Source organism: Emydura macquarii, unplaced genomic scaffold (genome assembly GCF_026122565.2).
Source record: "Emydura macquarii macquarii isolate MOO-44397 ecotype Brisbane River unplaced genomic scaffold, CSIRO-AGI_Emac_v2 contig_18, whole genome shotgun sequence".
NCBI classification, from domain to species: domain Eukaryota; kingdom Metazoa; phylum Chordata; order Testudines; family Chelidae; genus Emydura; species Emydura macquarii.
Window position 1 is genome coordinate 3689423 of NW_027130155.1, and position 20061 is coordinate 3709483.

The 20061-nt window shown below is 40.2% G+C and overlaps 1 protein-coding gene across 5 annotated transcripts in view; it reads right to left on the minus strand.

Annotated features, from left to right (window-relative positions):
* ARHGEF26 (Rho guanine nucleotide exchange factor 26) overlaps nucleotides 1–20061 on the minus strand; it is a 196117-nt gene that overhangs the window by 24208 nt on the left and 151848 nt on the right. For all 5 annotated transcript variants that reach the window (XM_067549912.1, XM_067549820.1, XM_067549986.1 and 2 more), the window contains exon 12: nucleotides 7077–7286. In XM_067549912.1, the coding sequence (XP_067406013.1) occupies nucleotides 7077–7286 (210 nt within the window). The remainder of the gene's footprint in view (nucleotides 1–7076; nucleotides 7287–20061) is intronic.

The window sequence follows — 20061 nt, forward strand, 5'->3', positions numbered from 1 at the left end:
GTGCCATGTAGAGCTCTATTCCACCCACCCATGAAGCATGCAGGACTGATTAAGGCAATCTGGGGCTCTTGGCACACCATGATAAAGGGCCCCCTGTGGCTTCACTCCCAAGACTCTGCTACCCCATTTGGACTGGAAACGGCAAGAAGCCCACTTCCAAAGAGCTCTAACCAGCTTACACATATGGATACTGTCTCCACAGGGACCTTAGGCCTCTAACCTTATTGGGAATAACTCTCCCTCTCATACAGGGGTTCCATCAGTGATGTTATTGCACTTCCAAAGAGAACGCCTCAATTTCAACAAATTAATCTAAATCAACTTTCCTTAGAACTTAACAGTGCTTGCCATAGAATCTGGATCCAGTGCATCTCAGAGTCCAGCTTACACTCCCTGCAGCCAGATTTTCAAATATAGCCTCCTGAGCTGCAAATACAGAATGGCAGTTGCCTTTCTGGGCTTCCGTGCAGTACCCAATGGCTGGCCAGTTGAACTGAGTGTGTATAACAGCACACTGGGGTTTTGAGAACTGGGACCCTCTCCTGGATTTAGAAAGATTTGGTATAGTTTAGATGGAATTTGGCTACTAGAATGGTCCACTGATTGTGAGCAGAGAGTCAGCTGGGCTCAGAGTATATTGAAGACTGCAGCTGGTTTGTGTGTAGTCAGTGGGGAAAAGTCTGTGGAAAAGCAGAAAAACTGGGGAAGGAGGAGGAAGAATTAGGGTAGTGGCACAGGAGCCAGCAAACAGAGCAGAAAACAGGGGCGTTTGAGTGAGAGTGGGGAGGAAGTGTGTGGTGTTCTGGTATTGTTGGGGCGCTCACTGGGGGTTGTTTTGGTGGGGTGTTTTTGTGTCTTTCACTGACAGGAAGTAGGAGAAAAGGCTATGACAGATACAGAAGTGGTAGCGATAGTCATTCAAGCAGTGGAAGAGACAATGAAGATGATTGGATGTGGAAGCTGTAAGGATGTATATCAGGGGTGGGGAACCTTTTTTCTGCGAAGGGCCTGATGGTGGTACGCGGAAGACGGCTGAGTGTCTGCCGCCGAAAAGGGGCAAACGGCAGCAGGGTTTCGGCGGCGGGCACTGCTCCCCCCCCCACGGAACCCCGCCACCGCCGAATTCCCCCCGCTGACCAAATAGTCCCCGGGCCTGACCAAATAGTCCCGCGGGCCGTATCCGGACGTTCCCCACCCCTGATGTATATGATCCTGGAGGCGGTACCTCAAAAGAGCTTTGTTTGTATGAAGTGCTGCCTCATAGAGCTGATGGAAGAGGACTTGAGGGCTGGAGATGCAGGTGGAAACTCTGGTTGAGTTTAGAAGGGGGTTCAAGCGATGAAGGAGCAAAGGAATGAGGAGGCTGAAGGGAAAAACCTAGACCTGCAGATGGAAGCAGGACCAATGAACTCTGTGGGGAGAATGGTGGGTGAGGAAAGTGGCCAGTGGAAGCATATGACTGCAAGAACCGGCAGAGGAAAAGACGGGCTAGTGAAGGAGAAATAGACCTCAAACAGGTTTGCAGAGTTGGAAAATGAAGAAGGGGCACAGCAGGTGGTTACTGAAAGTGGGAAGGCAAGGAAGAAGAGAAGATCAGCTAGTCCTATACAAAGAGTGGATGAGCCAATGGAGATACCACCAAATAAGAGCCCCAGGAGGTTACAGGAATGGTTGCAGAGGATTGCAAAGGAGAACAGTAGATGCGATGACTTGCAGCCAGAAAGAACAGGATGGGCTGGAGAATTGCACCGTCAGGAGGAAAAGGCAGGTCTACATGATTGGAGACTCCCTCCTGAGAAGAACAGACAGGCCTGTAACCAGAGCTGATCTGCAGAACAGAAGGGTGTGCTGTCTGCCGGATGTTAAGATGCGGACCAGAGGCTGAAGAGGATCCTAACGGGAGCAGGAAAGAATCCACTGATTGTCCTTCATATGGGTACAAATGATACAGCTAGATTCTTCCTGGAACATATCAAAGGCGACTGTGTCAGCCTGGGGAAGACTCTTAAGGAAATTGAGGCTCAGGTGATCTTCAGTGGGATTCTGCCTGTCCCTAGAGGAGGATGAAAAGGTGTGACAAGATTCTGATGATCAACAGATGGCTCAGGCAGTGGTGCTATAAGGAGGAGTTTGGGATGTATGGTCACTGGGAAACATTCATGGACAGAGGACTGTTCTCTTGGGATGAACTTCACTTGAGTAGGGAGGGAAATGCACTTCTAGGATTGAGGCTGGCACAACTGATTAAGAGAGCTTTAAACTAGGAAGTTGGGGGAGATGGTTGGGAGATGCCCAGTTAATCTCCACGCCTGATTTTAGCATTGAGAGGGAGGAAAATGAAGTCAGAAAGGACATAGCAGTGGGGAGCAGAAGGGACATTAAGAGGAAGAGTACTGTAGATATGAGTCTAATAGGCGATATTGGCAGTAGAATGACTATGCCAAATCAGGTAAGGAATGTGAGCGAAGCAAAAATTAAGATGTTTATATACCAATGTGAGGAGCCTGGTAACAAAATGGAGGAACTAGAGTTACTGGTAGAGGAAGTGAAATCAGATATTATAGGGATAACAGAAACATGGTGAAACAGTAGTCACGACTGGTGTACAAGTATTGAAGGGTATGTGCTGATTAGGAAAGACAGATATAAAGGCAAAGGTGGTGGAGTAGCATTGCATATCAATGATGAGGTAGACTGTAAAGAAATTAGAAGTGATAAGACAGAGTCTCTCTGAGTAAAAATCACATTGGGGAAGAAAACTACTAGAGTTTCCCATGGGATAGTGCTTTGGGTGTGCTACAGACCACCAGGATCTGATTTGGACATGGATAGAGACCTCTTTAAGGCTTTCAATTAAGTAAATACTACAGGAAACTGTGTGATTATGGGAGACTTTAACTTCCCAGATATAGACTAGTGGACAAGTGCTAGTAATAATAATAGGTCCCAGATTTTCCAGGATGTGATAGCTAACTGATTCCTTCACCAAATAGTTACTGAACCAACAAGAGGGGATGCCATTTTAGATTTGGTATTGGTGAGTAGTGAGGACCTCATAGAAGAACTGGTTGTAGGGGACAACCTTGGTTCAAGTGACCATGAGATAATTCAGTTCAAACTAAATGGAAAAAATAAACAAAAATAGATCTGTGACTAGGGTCTTTGACTTCAAAAGGGCTAACTTAAAAAAATTAATGGAATTAGTTGGGGAAGTGGACTGAACTGAAGAACTCATGGGTCTAAAAGTGGAGGAGGCTTGGAATTAGTTCCTGTAACTTTGACTGGAAGTATCTGAAACCTGTATCCCAAAAAAGGGGAAAAAATTCATAGGTAAGAGTTGTAGACCAACCTGGATGAGTAAGTATCTCACCAGGTGATTAAAAGAAAGCAGAAAGCCTACAAGGAGTGGATGATGGGAGGGATCAGCAAGGAAATCTACCTCTTGGCAGTCAGAACATGTAGAGATAAAGTGAGAAAGGCCAAAAGCCAAGGAGAGATGGACCATGCAAAGGGAATTAAAACCAATAGTAAAAAGTTCTATAGCCACATAAATAGGAAGAAAAACAAGAACGAAGAAGTGGGACCACTAAGCACCGAGGATGGTGTGAAGGTTAAGGATAATCTAGACATGGCCGAATATCAAAACAAATACTTTGCCTCCATTTTTAATGAGGCTAATGATGATCTTGGGGATAGTGGTAGGGTGGCTAATGGGAATGAGGATATGGAGGTAGATATTATTACATCCGAGGTAGAAGCCAAACTCGAACACCTTAATGGGACTAAATCGGGGGGAGGGGGGTGGCAGATAATCTCCATCCAAGAATATTAAAGGAATTAGCACATGAAATTGCAAGCCCCTTAGCAAGGATTTTTAATGAATCTATAAACTTAGGGTCTGTACCATATGACTGGAGAATTGCTAACATAGTTCCTATTTTTAAGAAAGGGGGAAAAGTGATCTGAGTAACTGCAGTTTGACCATAGTAGTATGCAAGGTCTTGGAAAAAATTTTGAAAGAGAAAGTAGTTAAGGACATCAAAGTTAACAGTAATTGGGATAAAATACAACATGGTTTTACAAAAGGTAGATCGTGCCAGACCAACCTGATCTCCTTTTTTGAGAAGAGAACAGATTTTTTAAGACAAAGGGAAAGCAGTGGATCTAATTTACCTAGATTTCAGTAAGGCATTTGATACAGTTCCACATGGGGAATTATTAGTTAAATTGGGAAAGATAGGGATTAACATGAACATTGAAAGGAGGATAAAGAACTGGTTAAAGAGACTACAAGCTGTCAGGCTGGAGAGAGGTTACTAGTGGAGTTCCTCAGGGATCGGTCTTGGGACCAATTTTATTTAACCTTTTTATTACTGACCTTGACACAAAAAGTGGGAATGTGCTAATAAAGTTTGCGGATGACACAAAGTTGGTAGGTATTGCCAATACAGAGAAGGATCGGGATATCATACAGGAAGATCTGGATGACCTTGTAAACTAGAGTAATAGAAATAGGATGATATTTAATACTGGAAAATGCAAGGTCATGCACTAATGATAAGAATGTCTGCTATAAGCTGGGGACGCATCTGTTAGAAGTGACAGAAGAGAAGGACCTGGGCGTATTGGTTGATCACAGGATGACTATGAGCCGCCAATGTGATGTGTCCGTGAGAAAAGCTAATGCGGTCCTTGGATGCATCAGACAAAGTATTTCCAGTAGAGAAAGGGAGGTGTTAGTACCGTTATACCAGGTGCTGGTGAGACCTCATCTGGAATATTGTGTGCAGTTCTGGTCCCCCATGTTTAAGAAAGATGAATTCAAAGTGGAACAGGGGCAGAGAAGGGCTACTAGGATGATCCATGGAATGGAAAACCTGCCTTATGAGAGGAGACTCAAAGAGCTTGGCTTGTTTAGCCTAACCAAAAGAATGTTATGGGGACATATGACTGCTCTCTATAAATACATTAGAGGGATAAATACCAGGGAGAGAGAGGAATGATTTAAGTTCAGCGCCAATGTGGACACAAGAACTAATGGATATAAACTGGCCATCAGGAAGTTTAGACTTGAAATTAGATGCAGGTTTCTAACCAACACAGGAGTGAAGTTCTGGAATAGCCTTCCATGGAGAGCAGTGGGGTCAAACTAGCTGACTTCAAAACTGAGCTTGATAAATTTATGGAGCAGATGGTATGATGGGACAGCCTAATTTGGCAATTGACTGATCTTTGACTACTGGTGCCAATGGCCTGTGAAGGGATGTTAGATGGGGTGGGTTCTGAGTTATTATACAGAATTCTTTCTTGAGTGTTCTGGCTGGTGAGTCTTGCCCACATGTTCATGGTTTAATTGATCGCCATATTTGGGATTGGGAAGGAATTTTCCCCCAGGGCAGATTGGCAAAGGCTTTGGGGGTTTTTCGCCTTCCTCTGTAGCATGGGGCACGGCTCACTTGCTGGTGGATTCTCTGTACCTTAAAGTCTTTAAAACATGATTTGAGGACTTTAATAACTCAGGCATAGGTTAGAGGTTTATTACAGGAGCGGGTGGCTGAGGTTCTGTGGCTTGTGTTCTGCAGGAGGTCAGACTTGATGATCATATTGGTCCCTTCTGAACCTTATCGTCTATGAGTGCACACTGGCCAAAGAAAAGTCATCCCATAAAAGTCAGATCCCTCTTCCCAGCTGCCAAACCCTTTAAACATATCCATACCAGAAGCATATGGCCTTAATCACACAGCCTTCCAGCTGCTAAACCATACCACAGAAAGTAGTCATCCTATACTGTGGTCATGGAACTTTTAAAATCTGGTGTTTCACAGAACCTAACACCCAGCAATTAATTTTGCTAGTGGAAAACTGCAGAGAAGTTTGCAAAAATTCCCTTATTCTGGCACAGAAATAATCTCTAATGCATTCTAAAAGTTTTTATCATGTACAGATGTCAAATGATATCCCAGCCTCACATATCATATTGCTCTTTAAATATGGACTGTATCTTGAGATGGTTGACATTACATAATTAGTAAATTTGCATACACATTCAGAGCATGGTAGCATCTATATAGTTTCTTTGTCTCGTTCTAGTTTATCATGGCTCCAGTCAAGTTACTGATCTGCCTAGTGAGATGTAATTATATGAGCTTAATCAGCACAAAGAACATATATTCTGATTGGAAAAAGAATAAAAAAACACCAGTACAGAATCTGGAGTGGAATTCATTTCACACGTATGAGAGAAAAGTACTAATTTCCCCAGGAGGCAAATTCAAGCGCCACTATAATTGCTGCCTTAACTGTTAGGGGTAGAATTTTGGGTATTCTTTGTTTCTATACCATTTTGGTTCAACACATTATAAAATTATAACAGTGAATCAAAACTTAAAAACCACAAACAAATTACATACTGTATATACATTTAAAACCTTGTGTGAGCCAACAATATGAAGCTTACTTCTACTGTATGATGAACAGGTTATTATATTTGACCGGTATACTGTCCAGTAGAGCGGGTCTGGAATTGAAAATGTTGTTTCATTAAATCAAAAGTTTTGGTGAGAAAGGATGAGTTTCATCAGAGTCAGAGAGCAAGAATTGCATCCTAGAACAATCATAGCCCAGTGGTTAGGACACTCACCTTGGATGTGGGAGATGAAGATTCAAGTCCCTGTGCTCCCTGATTCAGACTATTGCCCATTCTGGGGTGGGTCTCTCTCATTTTTCACAAAAAACCTCAATGTAGAATGGGAAATGTTTTGACATCTGTACATTTTTCCTACGACAAGAAAACAGCTTCTGGCCCAGCCCTAGTGCCGTAAGTGTAATGGCATACACTGTCCTGAGAGATACCTGGGTTTGGCAGCAATTCCATTTTGTTTTGTTACTTTGACCGCTGAAGTTTAGGTCTGTTATCAGGATGCTGTACTGGGATTTAACTATGGTTTTTAGACTTGCTGAACACATCATAGAGTAGAATTTAAGGACTCTATGCTCCAGCCCCTGGCTAGAATAAAAATGCCTCAAACGGGAGGCGAGGGAAGGAGAAATGGGGAAGTTTTTAGTTATTTACTTACTGAGTCTCAGTCCCCAGTAGCATCTCCACCTCCTCTCCTGCGTGGTTACTGAGGACAATTAATCTGAAGAGGTGACTTGCAGAGCTCTGCCGAGAGTACAGCATAGTGGAACTGTTCTTTACAGGCGAGGAATTCAGCTCCTCACTGTCACATTGCTCAACCAACAGCTGGTCCCTCAAGGAATAATCTGTGACATTGTAGCTCTCCTCACTGCAAAACAAAGACAAAAGAAACAACACTTTTGCTTAGAGTAAACGATTCTCCACTGAACGTGTCCAGAAGCAGATTCAGTAATAGCACCCATTTCCAAGGCACATAATTATTCTGTCATGTTCACCCCCTTGGCAACATTTCCCCCCAAAAAATTTACAAAGCATCTGCTTATCAAAGATGCAAATGAAATTAATCTTTGAGCTTTAAGGCATTTCAGTCAACTGCACGGTTTACGTGGCTTTGACACTCCTTGGGTGATGTAAGCTTAATTTACTCCATAGCAAATGGAGAATAATGTCTTCTGGTTTATTTTCTGTACCTCCTAAGCTATATCAGACATCCAAAAGCAACTCAGCAACTTGTTTTAGAATATCCTTTACTAGAGTGTTGCACACTTTGTTGCTTCAGTAGTCTGAGCAACTTACACACGAGAGGCTCTTTGCATCCCTCCATTCCCCCTTCTCCCACAAGCTCCCTGTGTGCCACCCTCCCATCTACTTCTACTTCAGGGACTCCTTGCAGTCTCCACCCTCATGCCAAGGACCCTGTGTATTTCCCCTTCCCCCACAGCAGGGGCTCTCTGTGTCCCCTCATCCACCATACAATTGCCTCTCATGCTTCCGCCCCATGTCAGGGTTTCTGGATGCCCCCTCATACCTCCTTTTCCCTCCATACCAGGGTCTCCCATTGTTCCCCCAACAGGGGTTCTGTGTGCCACCCACTCCCATCTTCCCTTCCATGCCCACTCAGTATGCACCCCATGCCCCCCCACCCCCACAGCAGGGGCCTTCATTCTCCCCAACTGCCAGAGGTTTTGTTTCTGTGCTCACTCCATTTCCCTCATGGCATCATCCTTCATTCTCTCCATCCATGCCAGGGGCTTTCTTAGCATCCCCATTCCCTTCCTCCCATCATTCTTTTTCTTCTTCTCTTTCTGGCTCAGCCAGAAGTCATTCAGGGTGTCAACTTTTTTTAAACTGTCTCAGGAGGCTGAGTAAAGCTGAGTTGGAGGGTGTTATGCTGGAAGATGTTAACTGTTGCCATCTTTGATCTACAGGAAATTACAGAGGTGGTTGAAGCTCCGTGTGCTCCTCATCACTCTCGTTTGGGGTTCCCCCCCCCTTTTCATATTTTCACTAAAATAGGGTTCTGCCCAATGATGCCTAGAACGTTTCCTGAAATTCTGGACTTGATCAGATGCAGCATTCAAAACTTATCACATTACAAAAAACAAACAGAAATACCACACAACCCATTAAACAGACTGTACTTTTCCCACTTGCTTTTTTAAGTTTCCAGAAGTCTGAACTCCAACATTTATAATGGATTGTGCAATATAATAAACCTGTATTTAAAAATGAAGTGGAGGAAATTATGCTTTTTGTTAAGCTTCTTGTTAATCTGTATGTCCAAGAGCAGGTCCACAAGCTATTTTTACAAAGTTTCAAAACTTAGCTTTATGGCTATAAAACTATTATGGCTTCAAGCAAACTGTCAATGACTGCTGTCCCTCACTCCTCTCATCTCATACTGGCCTTGCTGAAATATAGTATAGTTATTTGCATCTTTTAAACACATGATCTCTTTTCCAATATGAGATTAAAGTAGAAACATGCTATCTATCCTAGTGAATACAAAAAATTAGGGAATACACTTTGATGTTTGATACATGTTTGATAACTGCACTAAAAGTATTCAAAACACAGTGGCAAGAGATAGAGCTCAAAAGCTCTATGTTTTATCTTACAATGCTTATATGAGGTGGCTCTGGGGATGGGCAAGGATGTGTCATCTGAATCTTATAAGTATTTTAAGATACCACTTTTCTTGATTTTTTTTTAAAGCAATACTCTAAAAACAATGTGTGTACTTCCCCTGCAGGCCCTGAAAGCAGCTGTTAACTAACAAACACTTTTTACTCTGCTAAGCACATTCCTGATAAAATAATCAGAGGATTATGGAGCAAAATAACTAATGAGCTATGGCTGCCTACAAATAAATACACCACAGCTGTCAGCTAACCACAGAAATTGGGCAATAGAAATTTGGAAACAGAAGAACTCAGGACCTCTTTTGAGCTAGATAAGGATAAGGTAGCACTAATTCACTGGGGGGGGGGGGGGGGGTTGGTTCCCGTGTGGAGGAGGGGTGAAGAGAGGAGGAGAACACACATGAGAAGGTGCGAGATTCCATATAGTAGAGTGTGGTGGAGCGTACACATGCTAGCCATTTATTACAAACCCGGGAGGCAAATAAAATGAAGCATCACTGGCATCTGAAGTACTACTCTGAATAATTTCCTAGGATTATTTGGACATGCAATAAACACTTATATATTTGTAAATTCCTGCATTGCTTTTGTTTAGGGTTCCTAAAATGGAAAAAAAGGATGCCATGAAGAAATACCATTTTTAAAAAGTTGTTACCAAGCACCAAGACTTTTAAAAACTTATACTCCTCCTCCCTAAATATTAATCATTCATCTTCCTAAATCTAAGCACTCTAGCAAATCAAGAATCCCTTTTTGCTGTATCTTCAGCTGTTGCATAAGAAAATGCATGGTCAGGTCATCTTGTTACTTAAAAGTTTCTGTGCACTGTCAGTAAACAGTCACTTCAACCCTTCTCAGGCCCCAATCCATTAACATTTATCTACGGCAACAGGTGCCTGAACTGTGAAGTCTCCAGACATCTTCAGAAACATGCCTAAGCAATCCACACTGTGAATCCAAGCTGGTTTCTTTTAAATTTGTTGTTTTAGCCAATATATTCATTCATGTCCAATTAGTGTAAAGCAACGCTAGAAAAGCCTTTCAAGGAGAAGTTAATCTTAACTACATTTCCAGGTCTTTTTATTGTTTACCTGCATTCAGCTACATGAAGACAGGATTTAAGGAGCATTTGAAAGAATTTGCACCACTTGCTTAGGAAGTGGAATTGCTCAGCTAGAAAAAAGGCAATCTGAAAAGCACTTTCCTTGCACTGGATAGCGTGTGTGTATTTGCCATAATTGTCTTAAATGTGATTGTAAATTCATCAGCTGTTCATCAGGAAGAGATGCTTTTAAAAGCAGCTGATAACTACCTAGTTCTCTCAGTTTCAGTAAGCCTTCTTTGGCTTGTAAACTGCGACAAGGCCCCCACTACTAAAACTAGGCAGGGTAATTTTTCAGATTTATTGCCCTCCAAGGGCGTGATGAAAGAGAAAGAAAAATCCCAAAGCTGGTAATCTTCTGTACAGCAGCACAGAAAAAATGATCTCATGGTCAATATATTTCTCAATTGTTTCTAATTGTGCAGTAAGAAATTCTTCTTTTAGTTCAAGCCAATGAATAAGAATGGTATTTATAGTTATACTAGCTGGTATGGACTACTAGTAAATCCACATATTTCAGGCATTAACCAGTCAACATTATGAACCAATTACATACTAACCATCTAGCAATGAGATATGAATAGAAAACAATCATTCTAGATTTTATAGTAACTATTCTGTTTAATTTCAGAATGTTTGCTTTATTCAACTCTCCATAAACTGATAACCCAACTGAACCATCACTTTTTCAGAGATCGACTCTCTCTCTAGTGAATCAAAATCCACACAGAAACTTAGTCAAGTTATGGACTTATGGGCATACAGCAGTGCTTTCCAAACTGAAGTATGTGTACCTATAGGGGTATGTGAGCGCTTGCCAAGGCGTACACAAGAAAAATCCTGGAATGGCAGACAACACATTTTATTTAGTAAGACTTCGCAATCTAATCATAGGTATATTATGACCCTATCTCAGATTGGGGTACACGGTAGACTGCATTTGGAAAGGGGCTACATGTTATTAAAGGGGTACCCAGAGTAAAAAGTTTCAAAACCACTGGTCTATGGGGTAAAATATGAGTTGCACAGCTCCACTGAGGTACAGTCTACTCTGTAGGACTTTCCTTATTGTCTGGAATAGAGAGAGTCTGTAAAAGAAACTGACTCAGGATAATAGGTGGAAATATACAGAAAAATGAACACCTTTTAAGACAAATTTCTACCTATTTAATTGATTATTTCAGGAGAATACCCATAAATGCATATAAATTTAATAGTATAATTGTAAAAGAATCTACATTCATATGAAGAAATGCATTTTTAAAATCAACTTCAGAATATTTGCTACAATGGAACAGAGAAAAAGTCCATTGAGCCACACCTGATGCTTTAGTGCCTATGAAGCACTTGGGCCATTCTTTTTTTCCTTACATAGCAAATAGTTTATTACTGAAATTTGTGAATTAATAGTCCCTGCCAGCATAGTTAGTGTAACTATGAATATTCTTCTTATTCATTCACTGGGATTATTTATACACATTTTTACTTCTGTTCTGTGCATTCTCCAAATGTTTATTTTACAACATTGTGAGAGCAAATTTCTAAGAGACCTAGGGATTGAACAAAAGTCTGTTTGCATTATATCCTGGTGTCTCCAAATAGTGTGGTTTGCCCTACCGATGTTAGCAGATATACATCAATTCACAAGCATATGCACTGTCCAATAGAAGTTGGCAGACCGAAGTTGTTCATTGCCTGAAAATACTGGATGCAAGCCCTGACAAAAACCACATAACTATTTAGCACAAAAGATTAAACAGCAACTCAATCAACATCCCATTTCGGATTATCTAATATCTATGTTAATCTTTTTGAGATGACAGTAATGTTGATCTGTTTATTTCCAAGAAGTTCTTTCAAGCTTTCTTCTCTAAGCAGTAAATCACACAAAACAGATATAATACAGCCCCACGCTATAAGATTGTACATCACACACTATCAATCAATTGTAAAACCATGCAAGATAAAATCAGCACCTAGTCAAACCAGAACATATGGTATATGTTTCTTCACATACACAACTGGAGATTTTTTCCTTTTTCTGATTTTTTTTTAGTAACATCTCTGCTCAGCAGAATAAAGATTGAAGAGAGGTAGTTTAAGATTCATTTCAACTTCTGTAGAGCCACTTGTAATATGTCATTGACTAACAGCTCTGCTTTCCTTCTTTTTGCTTCTTGAATTCAACCAACACACCCCATTTAGACACTGCCAAGGTTCAGAAGATGTCAAACTGCACAGAACCTCACTGCAAACTCAAATGTTTAAAAATACTGATTCCTTATCCAAACAAAGTCACAGTAAATTAAGAGTGTGTTTTGTTATGGGACCATGCCAATTATTTAAATATAATTAAATAAAAAACCCAATTATCCTCTACATAAGGTTCCTTTAAGCAGTGGCAGGACACTGTGCACTAAATCACACATCACCACTGTACAAATCAAAATAAGCAGTACTACATAATAGAGGTAGGCAAGCCAACAAAAGCATCAGCCTGGTTCTGGTTTATCTCTGTGTTCACGGAACACTGGAAGCCAAAGAAATGCCAACCCAGTGAGTATGTTCGTGCAAGGACAATGGCCTTATATAGCACTCCATATGTTTTCTTATGAATAATCGTTGGACAGATTTCATCACTTGGCATGGGCTTTGACTTGTATAAACACATGAGACAATTTCTTTTGCATCTGCAGCACCTGCATTTGTTCTAACTAGCCAGAGCTACAATCTGAACCATCATTCTAATGTGATACTTTCTTCCTTCTACTTTATTTTGAAAATAGGAATATGGTAAGCATTTATGAATTAGAAATATACCAATATCAGTGCAAGCAGTTTTTGTTTATTTCTGTCTACTGTTCAGGTAAAAATTCAACGAGAGGCAAACATAACAGTGACGTTATTAAAGCATGTTATTTTACAGACTATAGGAAATCAAAGAGTTTTAAATTTTAATATTAAGTCTCAATGTTTTAAGAACAGAGTATACAGCCAATGTAGCATACACCCTCACCTCTCAAAACAATTACTTCCTATCACAGCTTCGGGGTCCATCCTCCAACTTGGAGATCCAGAGCCCTGGCTGGCTGATAGCTCCAGCCCGCCACCCTGGGGCTGATGTGAAAAATGTCACAGAGGTCTCTGAAAGTCATGGAATCTGTGACTTCCATGACCTCCGTGACATAATCTTATCCTTAGTTATGAAAATGGCTTAAGCCCCAGCACCTCTGTCATTGCAAATTAAGCACTGGAAATACTAAATTAGATATTTTCAATTCAAGCCAGAATCTTGATCTTGCAAGTTTTACATTAGTATAAAGGAATTACTTCTGACTTACACAAGTGTAAACCAGATCAGTCAGACTCCAAATCTGTTCTGTTGACACTGAGTGAAAAACAGCTGCAATTGCCAGAGTGAAATTTCAGTTTTTGCACTAAAATTAACACATAAGAGTTTTCAGTCCCCATCCTACTACACACACACAAATTTAATATCCTGAGGAAGCAGTGTGTATTGCAAAGGAAGACAGAGATAAGCACAGCTGCATTCTACTGGGATTGTCATACTGGTGCACTAAATAATTAATATTAAATTAATATGATTTCACCTCTTAAATTCACACATCACAAATCTCAAAATGCCACCTACAGCCAGGAAATAGCAGCAGCTCTGACGCAAACTGACAAGATATGCAGATAATATATAGAATTTCAAAGATTACGCTGTAGCAAGCAATTTTCATGATTTTTTTAAATAGACCAATTTTCAGTTAGATTATAATTTGCAAGGCACTAACTCAGCAACAATATAGGATTTCCCACAACAAGCAAGCTCACAGAAGATTGCAGAAGCATATTTTTATGGATCTATGCAGCAAAGCCACAACAGTTGTGTTGCTAAATTGGACCTCCTTAAAATCTGAAGAATTCATTTTAATCCCCTGGACGAAATAATATTTTTCAATATTGGAAAATTGCAGTAAATGTTAATTTTTTAAAAAGTGACATGCAGTTGGAGAATTATGAGCAGCTTCCATTTTCAGCACGCAGGCAGTTAAATTATTAGTTTTTGTAAGACCCCATTATAATCCACCAAGAAGTGAGATTGAAGGACTATCTAATCCAAAAGCATTGTGTGCTTCCTTTACAGTTCAGTCAAGCAGAACTGACCTTTGCATTTTGGAAAGGGCCTGCAAAATAGCTCCTCCCTCAAATGGAACTCATGCTAGCCCACTGTATCTTATAATACAAAGGTCTAGGACTTCTGAGGGAAGGCTGGGGGAAAACTAGGAGAAGGGCCTGTGGTTATAGGCTTCAGGGCCCCAAAGTCTGGCTCTGAATTCATATTAAATTACTAATCTACAACAGGATGCAATTTATCAATCAAAATGTGCTATAAATAGCAGCCAGGATATCAGAGAACCTTATTTAGGAAGGAACGTCGATTTTATAAGCCCTCTTGGTGTAAAACCATTAATAAATTTCACTCCACCTCAAAACATTTATGGCTTTCAAATGTTGGCAGGGACAGTGTGGCCTGCAAAGCAGTCACCATATTATGAATTACACTGCTTCATTTCCAATAAACTCCATATGGGCAGAGCTGTGTTTTGACTCTAAGAAGAAAGATATAAAGAAATCTTTAGTTACATACTCAATTTCCTGGAGTTTATAAGCAATGAATTCCAGAGCTCAGCTGCTTTGAGAGATGGAAACCCAATTTTATGTTTTCTTGTTCTTCTTACAGTGAACACACAGACAGATACACACACACACACACACACACACACACACACACCCCACAGTTGATAAGACCCATTAGGATTGCTGTTTTCCTCTGGAGGGTTTAAAAAAAAAAAAAAAAAAAAAAAAAGAAGCCAAACCAAAAGGAAAAAACCATCAGAGGATTTTCAAAGGAACTTTTAGTCGCTAAAAACAGAGACCAGTGACTTGCTTTATACACTACTTTGACATTTTTTTAAAATGCACCTATTCATATACTTTAGGTATAGCAAAAACAATTATAAAATTTACAAAATATGTAATGAAAGTGACATGCAAAAGAAAAAAGTAAACTGGATTTGTGTAAATTTGGAGTTTTACGCATAACGAGGGTCTGAAAAGTTTTTTAAAGAAATATTTTTCTGTATTTTTTTTACATTAGAATTTCAGCCCCTCTCTTGGCAGGAATACTCTAATATGTGTAAACTAGGATAGAAGATATAGTTACAGAATCTGTTACCCAACAAGTTTTAAAAGACATCTTTTATGTTAGTCTAGGCAAGCCCTACAGAACTGCAACTCAAACAGCTGATAACTGTAAATGTATTTCACAGCATCTATGCTAGATGGTAAAATGGTATTTTAAATTATGACAGGTTATCTGATTTATTAAAAACTTTTCCCACAGTTTAGCCAGACCCTATGAAGAATTGAGAACTAGAGACATGGTGTCCTCTGAAAAGTCAAGAGAGCAAAAGCTGGGCAATGGAGAGGGAAGAGATTTTTAGTTGACTTTTAACACTATGATATTAGAAACACCTATGTAACTTCAATGATTAATTTACATTTTGAAGTAAAGGAAGCCTTTGTTAAAGACACAGTATGCATGTTCTTTCAGTTAAGATGCTAGATCTCACAATAAATATGCCTGAGATCTCCCAGAAGTCTCCAGTAAAATCATGGAGGGGAAAAAAGAGATTGGACAATCCTGACAATTTTAAGGTAAAAGTAGCTGTTATTGGGCCATTTAGTGCACTGGCTGAGATACACCATATACCATACACAGGCACGTGTAGGATCCACAGATCTTGAAAGGGATGTTGATCATTGTAACAGTGGAGATATGTCTGCAGACTTTGCATCTGTTGTTCTGGCAGAATCTGGTGTCGCTTTGAGAGTTGGTGTGTCCTGGTCTACGGTTAGCTTGCTTCTGATGATGAGCTTGGAGAGGTTAAGAAGGGTTGTTTAAAGGTCAAAAGTGAGGGGTCAGGAAAGATTTCTTTCCTAAACTAAATGCCCCAAGAACAACTATGTGGGTGAAACCAGACAATTACTATGCTCTCGAATAAACTCACACAGGAAAAAGTTAAAATACCCTATCACCTGTGGGTATATGCTTTTCACAAGGCCATCACTCTATATCTGAACTATCAGACCTCATCTTCAAGGGAAACCTGCACATCACTTTCAAAAGATGAGCCTAGGAGCTTAAATTCATTACTCTGCTAGATGCTAAAAATCATGGACTGAACAGAGACATTGGATTTATGATTTATTACAATAATCTGTAACCCTTTAACCCCCTCTTTTTGTCCTATGACTGCAGTGGTATTAGTGGGCCACTCTACCTTGAATGTTCCCTTACAATTTGTGCTAAAAATCTGTTCCACCTTGCATTTTGCTGTGACACAGTTCCTTTCCCAGATCTCAGGAAGAGCTCTGTGTGGCTCAAAAGCTTGCGTCTCTCACCAACAGAAGTTGGTCAAATAAAAAATTACCTCACCCACCTTGTCTCTCCAGTACAACTACAGAAGTAGAAAATGTTCAGACGACAAACCCATTTTAATTATTCACTCTTTTAAATGGGTCTTTTTAAACCAACAAAATGTAGGTACAAATGAATCTGTTGTTATTGTGGCTTAATACCATTAAGAATACCTGCAAATCCCACACTGAAATAGTATTTCATTATAAAAGTCACTTCCTTTTGTTTGTTCTGAGATATCCGAAACTGATGCTTTTCTTTTTGTTTTTGGCATCTGGTGCACAAACCCAGTTTTGTGAGCAGCTGTGAACAGGTAACATTCCAAAGTATTATTTGACCTTTGGGTGGTTTCCAATTTATGAGGTCCAGCTGCATTCCATTGCCAAGATTATCTCACAGTTGACAAGCCATGCAGCCATTAAACAGACATGATTTTAGTGGTATCCTTAGGGGATTACAGAAAGTGAGCTGAAAACATTTAATAACTCTCTATATCCTCACTAAAACAGAGGTCTCCTTGCAGTTTTTTGAAATCTTTTAACAGTCTTCAATACTGCAGTTCGAGAGGGTTTTTTTTGAATGGGTGAATAAAGAATGTATGCTTCAACTATAGTTAAACATGGCATGAACTCCCTACTTCTTGAGTAGAGAGGGAGGAATATAGCAGACCAGCTCAAATGCAGCCACTCTATATTGAAAGCTGGAATCCCTAACCAGACCCCAAGACTGTGTTTGTGGGAGATACCTGATCTAGGCAGGTTCAAGAGGGAGCTCTATTTTATCCTCAGCAGAATGCTGCTATGGTACACACTTCCAGGTCTTAGTGAAAAGCTGTAGGGATGCTCCTGCAGACAGCTCTTTTTCTGAGCTCTCTGACAGGTTGGGAAAATGGAGGTTATAGAAACACTGTGATAAATGGCCACATATGAATAGTTATATCTAAACCTAGCAATTATTCCTTAACAGTGCCTCAGATCAGGTTCAGAAAGGCTAAGTTTTACATCCACAATTGTAGCAAGGGAGAAAGGGATGGGCCTGGAAGTTCAACCTGGGAGGAATACATACAAGTAAGATTAATGTTACCTAGCAAAATTAATAAATAGATTTGTATTGAAGTACCTTTATTTTAAAGCAGTACTGCCTATATCTCAGGTGTCACATGGAAAACCTTTTATAGGTAGATTTAGCCTGCTTGAGGTATTTAAGTGAATCTCATGAAATTTTTGGTTTCTGTAGAACTGAATCTTTCCTTTTAAAAAGATTGCTTCAAGATGTAACCCAAGTACACCCAATGCAGTGCTGTCTGCTTGAGTCATCAAACAGCCTGAAATAATGAAAATTCACAAGGGTGTGAACTCCTCTACCCTGTAAGATGTTTAGATTCAAAGGGTTATCACTGGACTTTAATGTCAATGTGAACCATTTTATTAGATGGAATGGAGATGAGGATGAGTGTGAAGCACAAGGGGGCTGGAATGGTTTTGCTGCAGGAAGGAAAATGCAGAGGAAGAACAGAAGAAACAAAAAACAGGGAAGAAGGATGGGAAAGGTAGAAAGTAAAAACAGGTGAGGTAATTTTTCTCACTGAATAATGATGAATACAACATATGATACTGAATACATAAATAACAATAATAACTGAATATTTATCTGTTACTTAAGGACCACTGTCTACCATTAAATCTTTGTGCAACTCTCCCATCGACATCCACTATGCACGATAGATCATGATTGGCACAAATGTTATGCTCCAGTCCATCAACCATAAAAGTGATATTTGGGCCTCTCTGGATACACAGTCTTCCATCATGCTTTCAAGGGATAGAAACTATAAAAGGTTGTATTAAGAAGGCCAGAGAAATTTGCGTAAAAAAACCATGTTTGTTTTTTACATTAAAAATGCAGATATTGTCTACACTCTGGAAGATGCCACAGAAGCTGGATAATTTACTGAATACGGAAATCACAAGAAGCTGAATGCTAAGCAATGGAGAAGGGATGGAATTTTTAGCCACCGTTTAAAGCTCTGGGCCAGAAGGTAAAATGGTGCTGGATTCAGGGTATAATTTGCCAACTGCGAATTCCCTGACCCAGGCAGGAATTCAGTTGATGTATAGACGGTAGGCCTCAGGCCTCATATACTTTTGATTGAAGTGACAGCGAAGAGTGAAGCAGTGGAAGAGCCACTCAAGCAGTTTCCCATACTGACCTTGTGGATTTAACATTAGAAATCCATTTTGTGTTAATGCTCTATGGCCCAATGGAACAATGCTGCAAGCAAAATGGGCCAAACATGCCAGCTGCACAAAAGCACATGGTCTCACTGTGCATCTCCTGTGATCTGCTAGCTTCGGGGGCCAAAGCCCCATTCTGTCCTGCAGCAGACTCAAACCTCCCCTAACCTTTCAAAGAACATGCATGCTGAAGCAACTCTGAGTTTCCTGCTTCTTTGTGATACACAGAGGAGTAAATGGGGCCCTAAGCAATCCCTGAAAGAACATTTAACATAATTACACATGATTGGGCTAATGCACAGCAGCATGATGTTTAAAGCATAAGCCTCTAAAATATTTCAGAGTTGCATGGGATTTGGCCATATGATACCCATTAAAGTGAGGGGAATTGGGTTGCTAAATCCCATTCAACTATTTGAGAACGTAAAGATAGGCTGTTAAATGCAAGATGAACTCAAATTATGAGTTGCAGAGGGTCTGATAAGTAAAGCATCGGTAGAATGAAAGCATAAAAACCTATACAGAGCCTAAATGTACAGCATCCTGAGGTTTCTTGACCTTTATCTCATAGCAAAACTGAAATAATTCTTGTTGCACAAATGCTTCTGGAGTGCTTGCTCACTGTAATACACAGATGCAATTCTTCTAATGATGCTTCTGATATGTAAAACATTTGTAACAAAATGTTTATATCAAGATGTGAGGATTTCAGTCCCTCAGCCAGAGGTTATGGATCTGTTACAGGAGGGCAGGAGGGTGGGTCTGTGGCCTGAGACGTGCAGAAGGTCAGACTAGATGATCACGATGGTCCCATTTAGCCTTAAAATCTGAGTCTAAATATAACTACTGCTGTACATGCTGAACATTGCTGGACCAGCAGCACTGCTTATCAGTTGTCTGTGGGACTACTTTGATATATACCATCAATCCTAGCCTTTAAAAAATTTGGACTTAATCACTCCTCACTGTGCTAACTGAGCTCTACAAATATGGTAAATTACTTGGCCAGGGCAAGTGAAAATAAGCTTCAAGATGCAAAGTAAAAATTCATTTTGCACAATTTCAAGCAGTTAAATGATTAGGACTTATAATGCAGGGGTGCAGCAGTGATTGTTATGGTAGTGGTGAAAAATGCACGTAATGTGCAAATATAAAAACCAAGTCAAACTTGAATA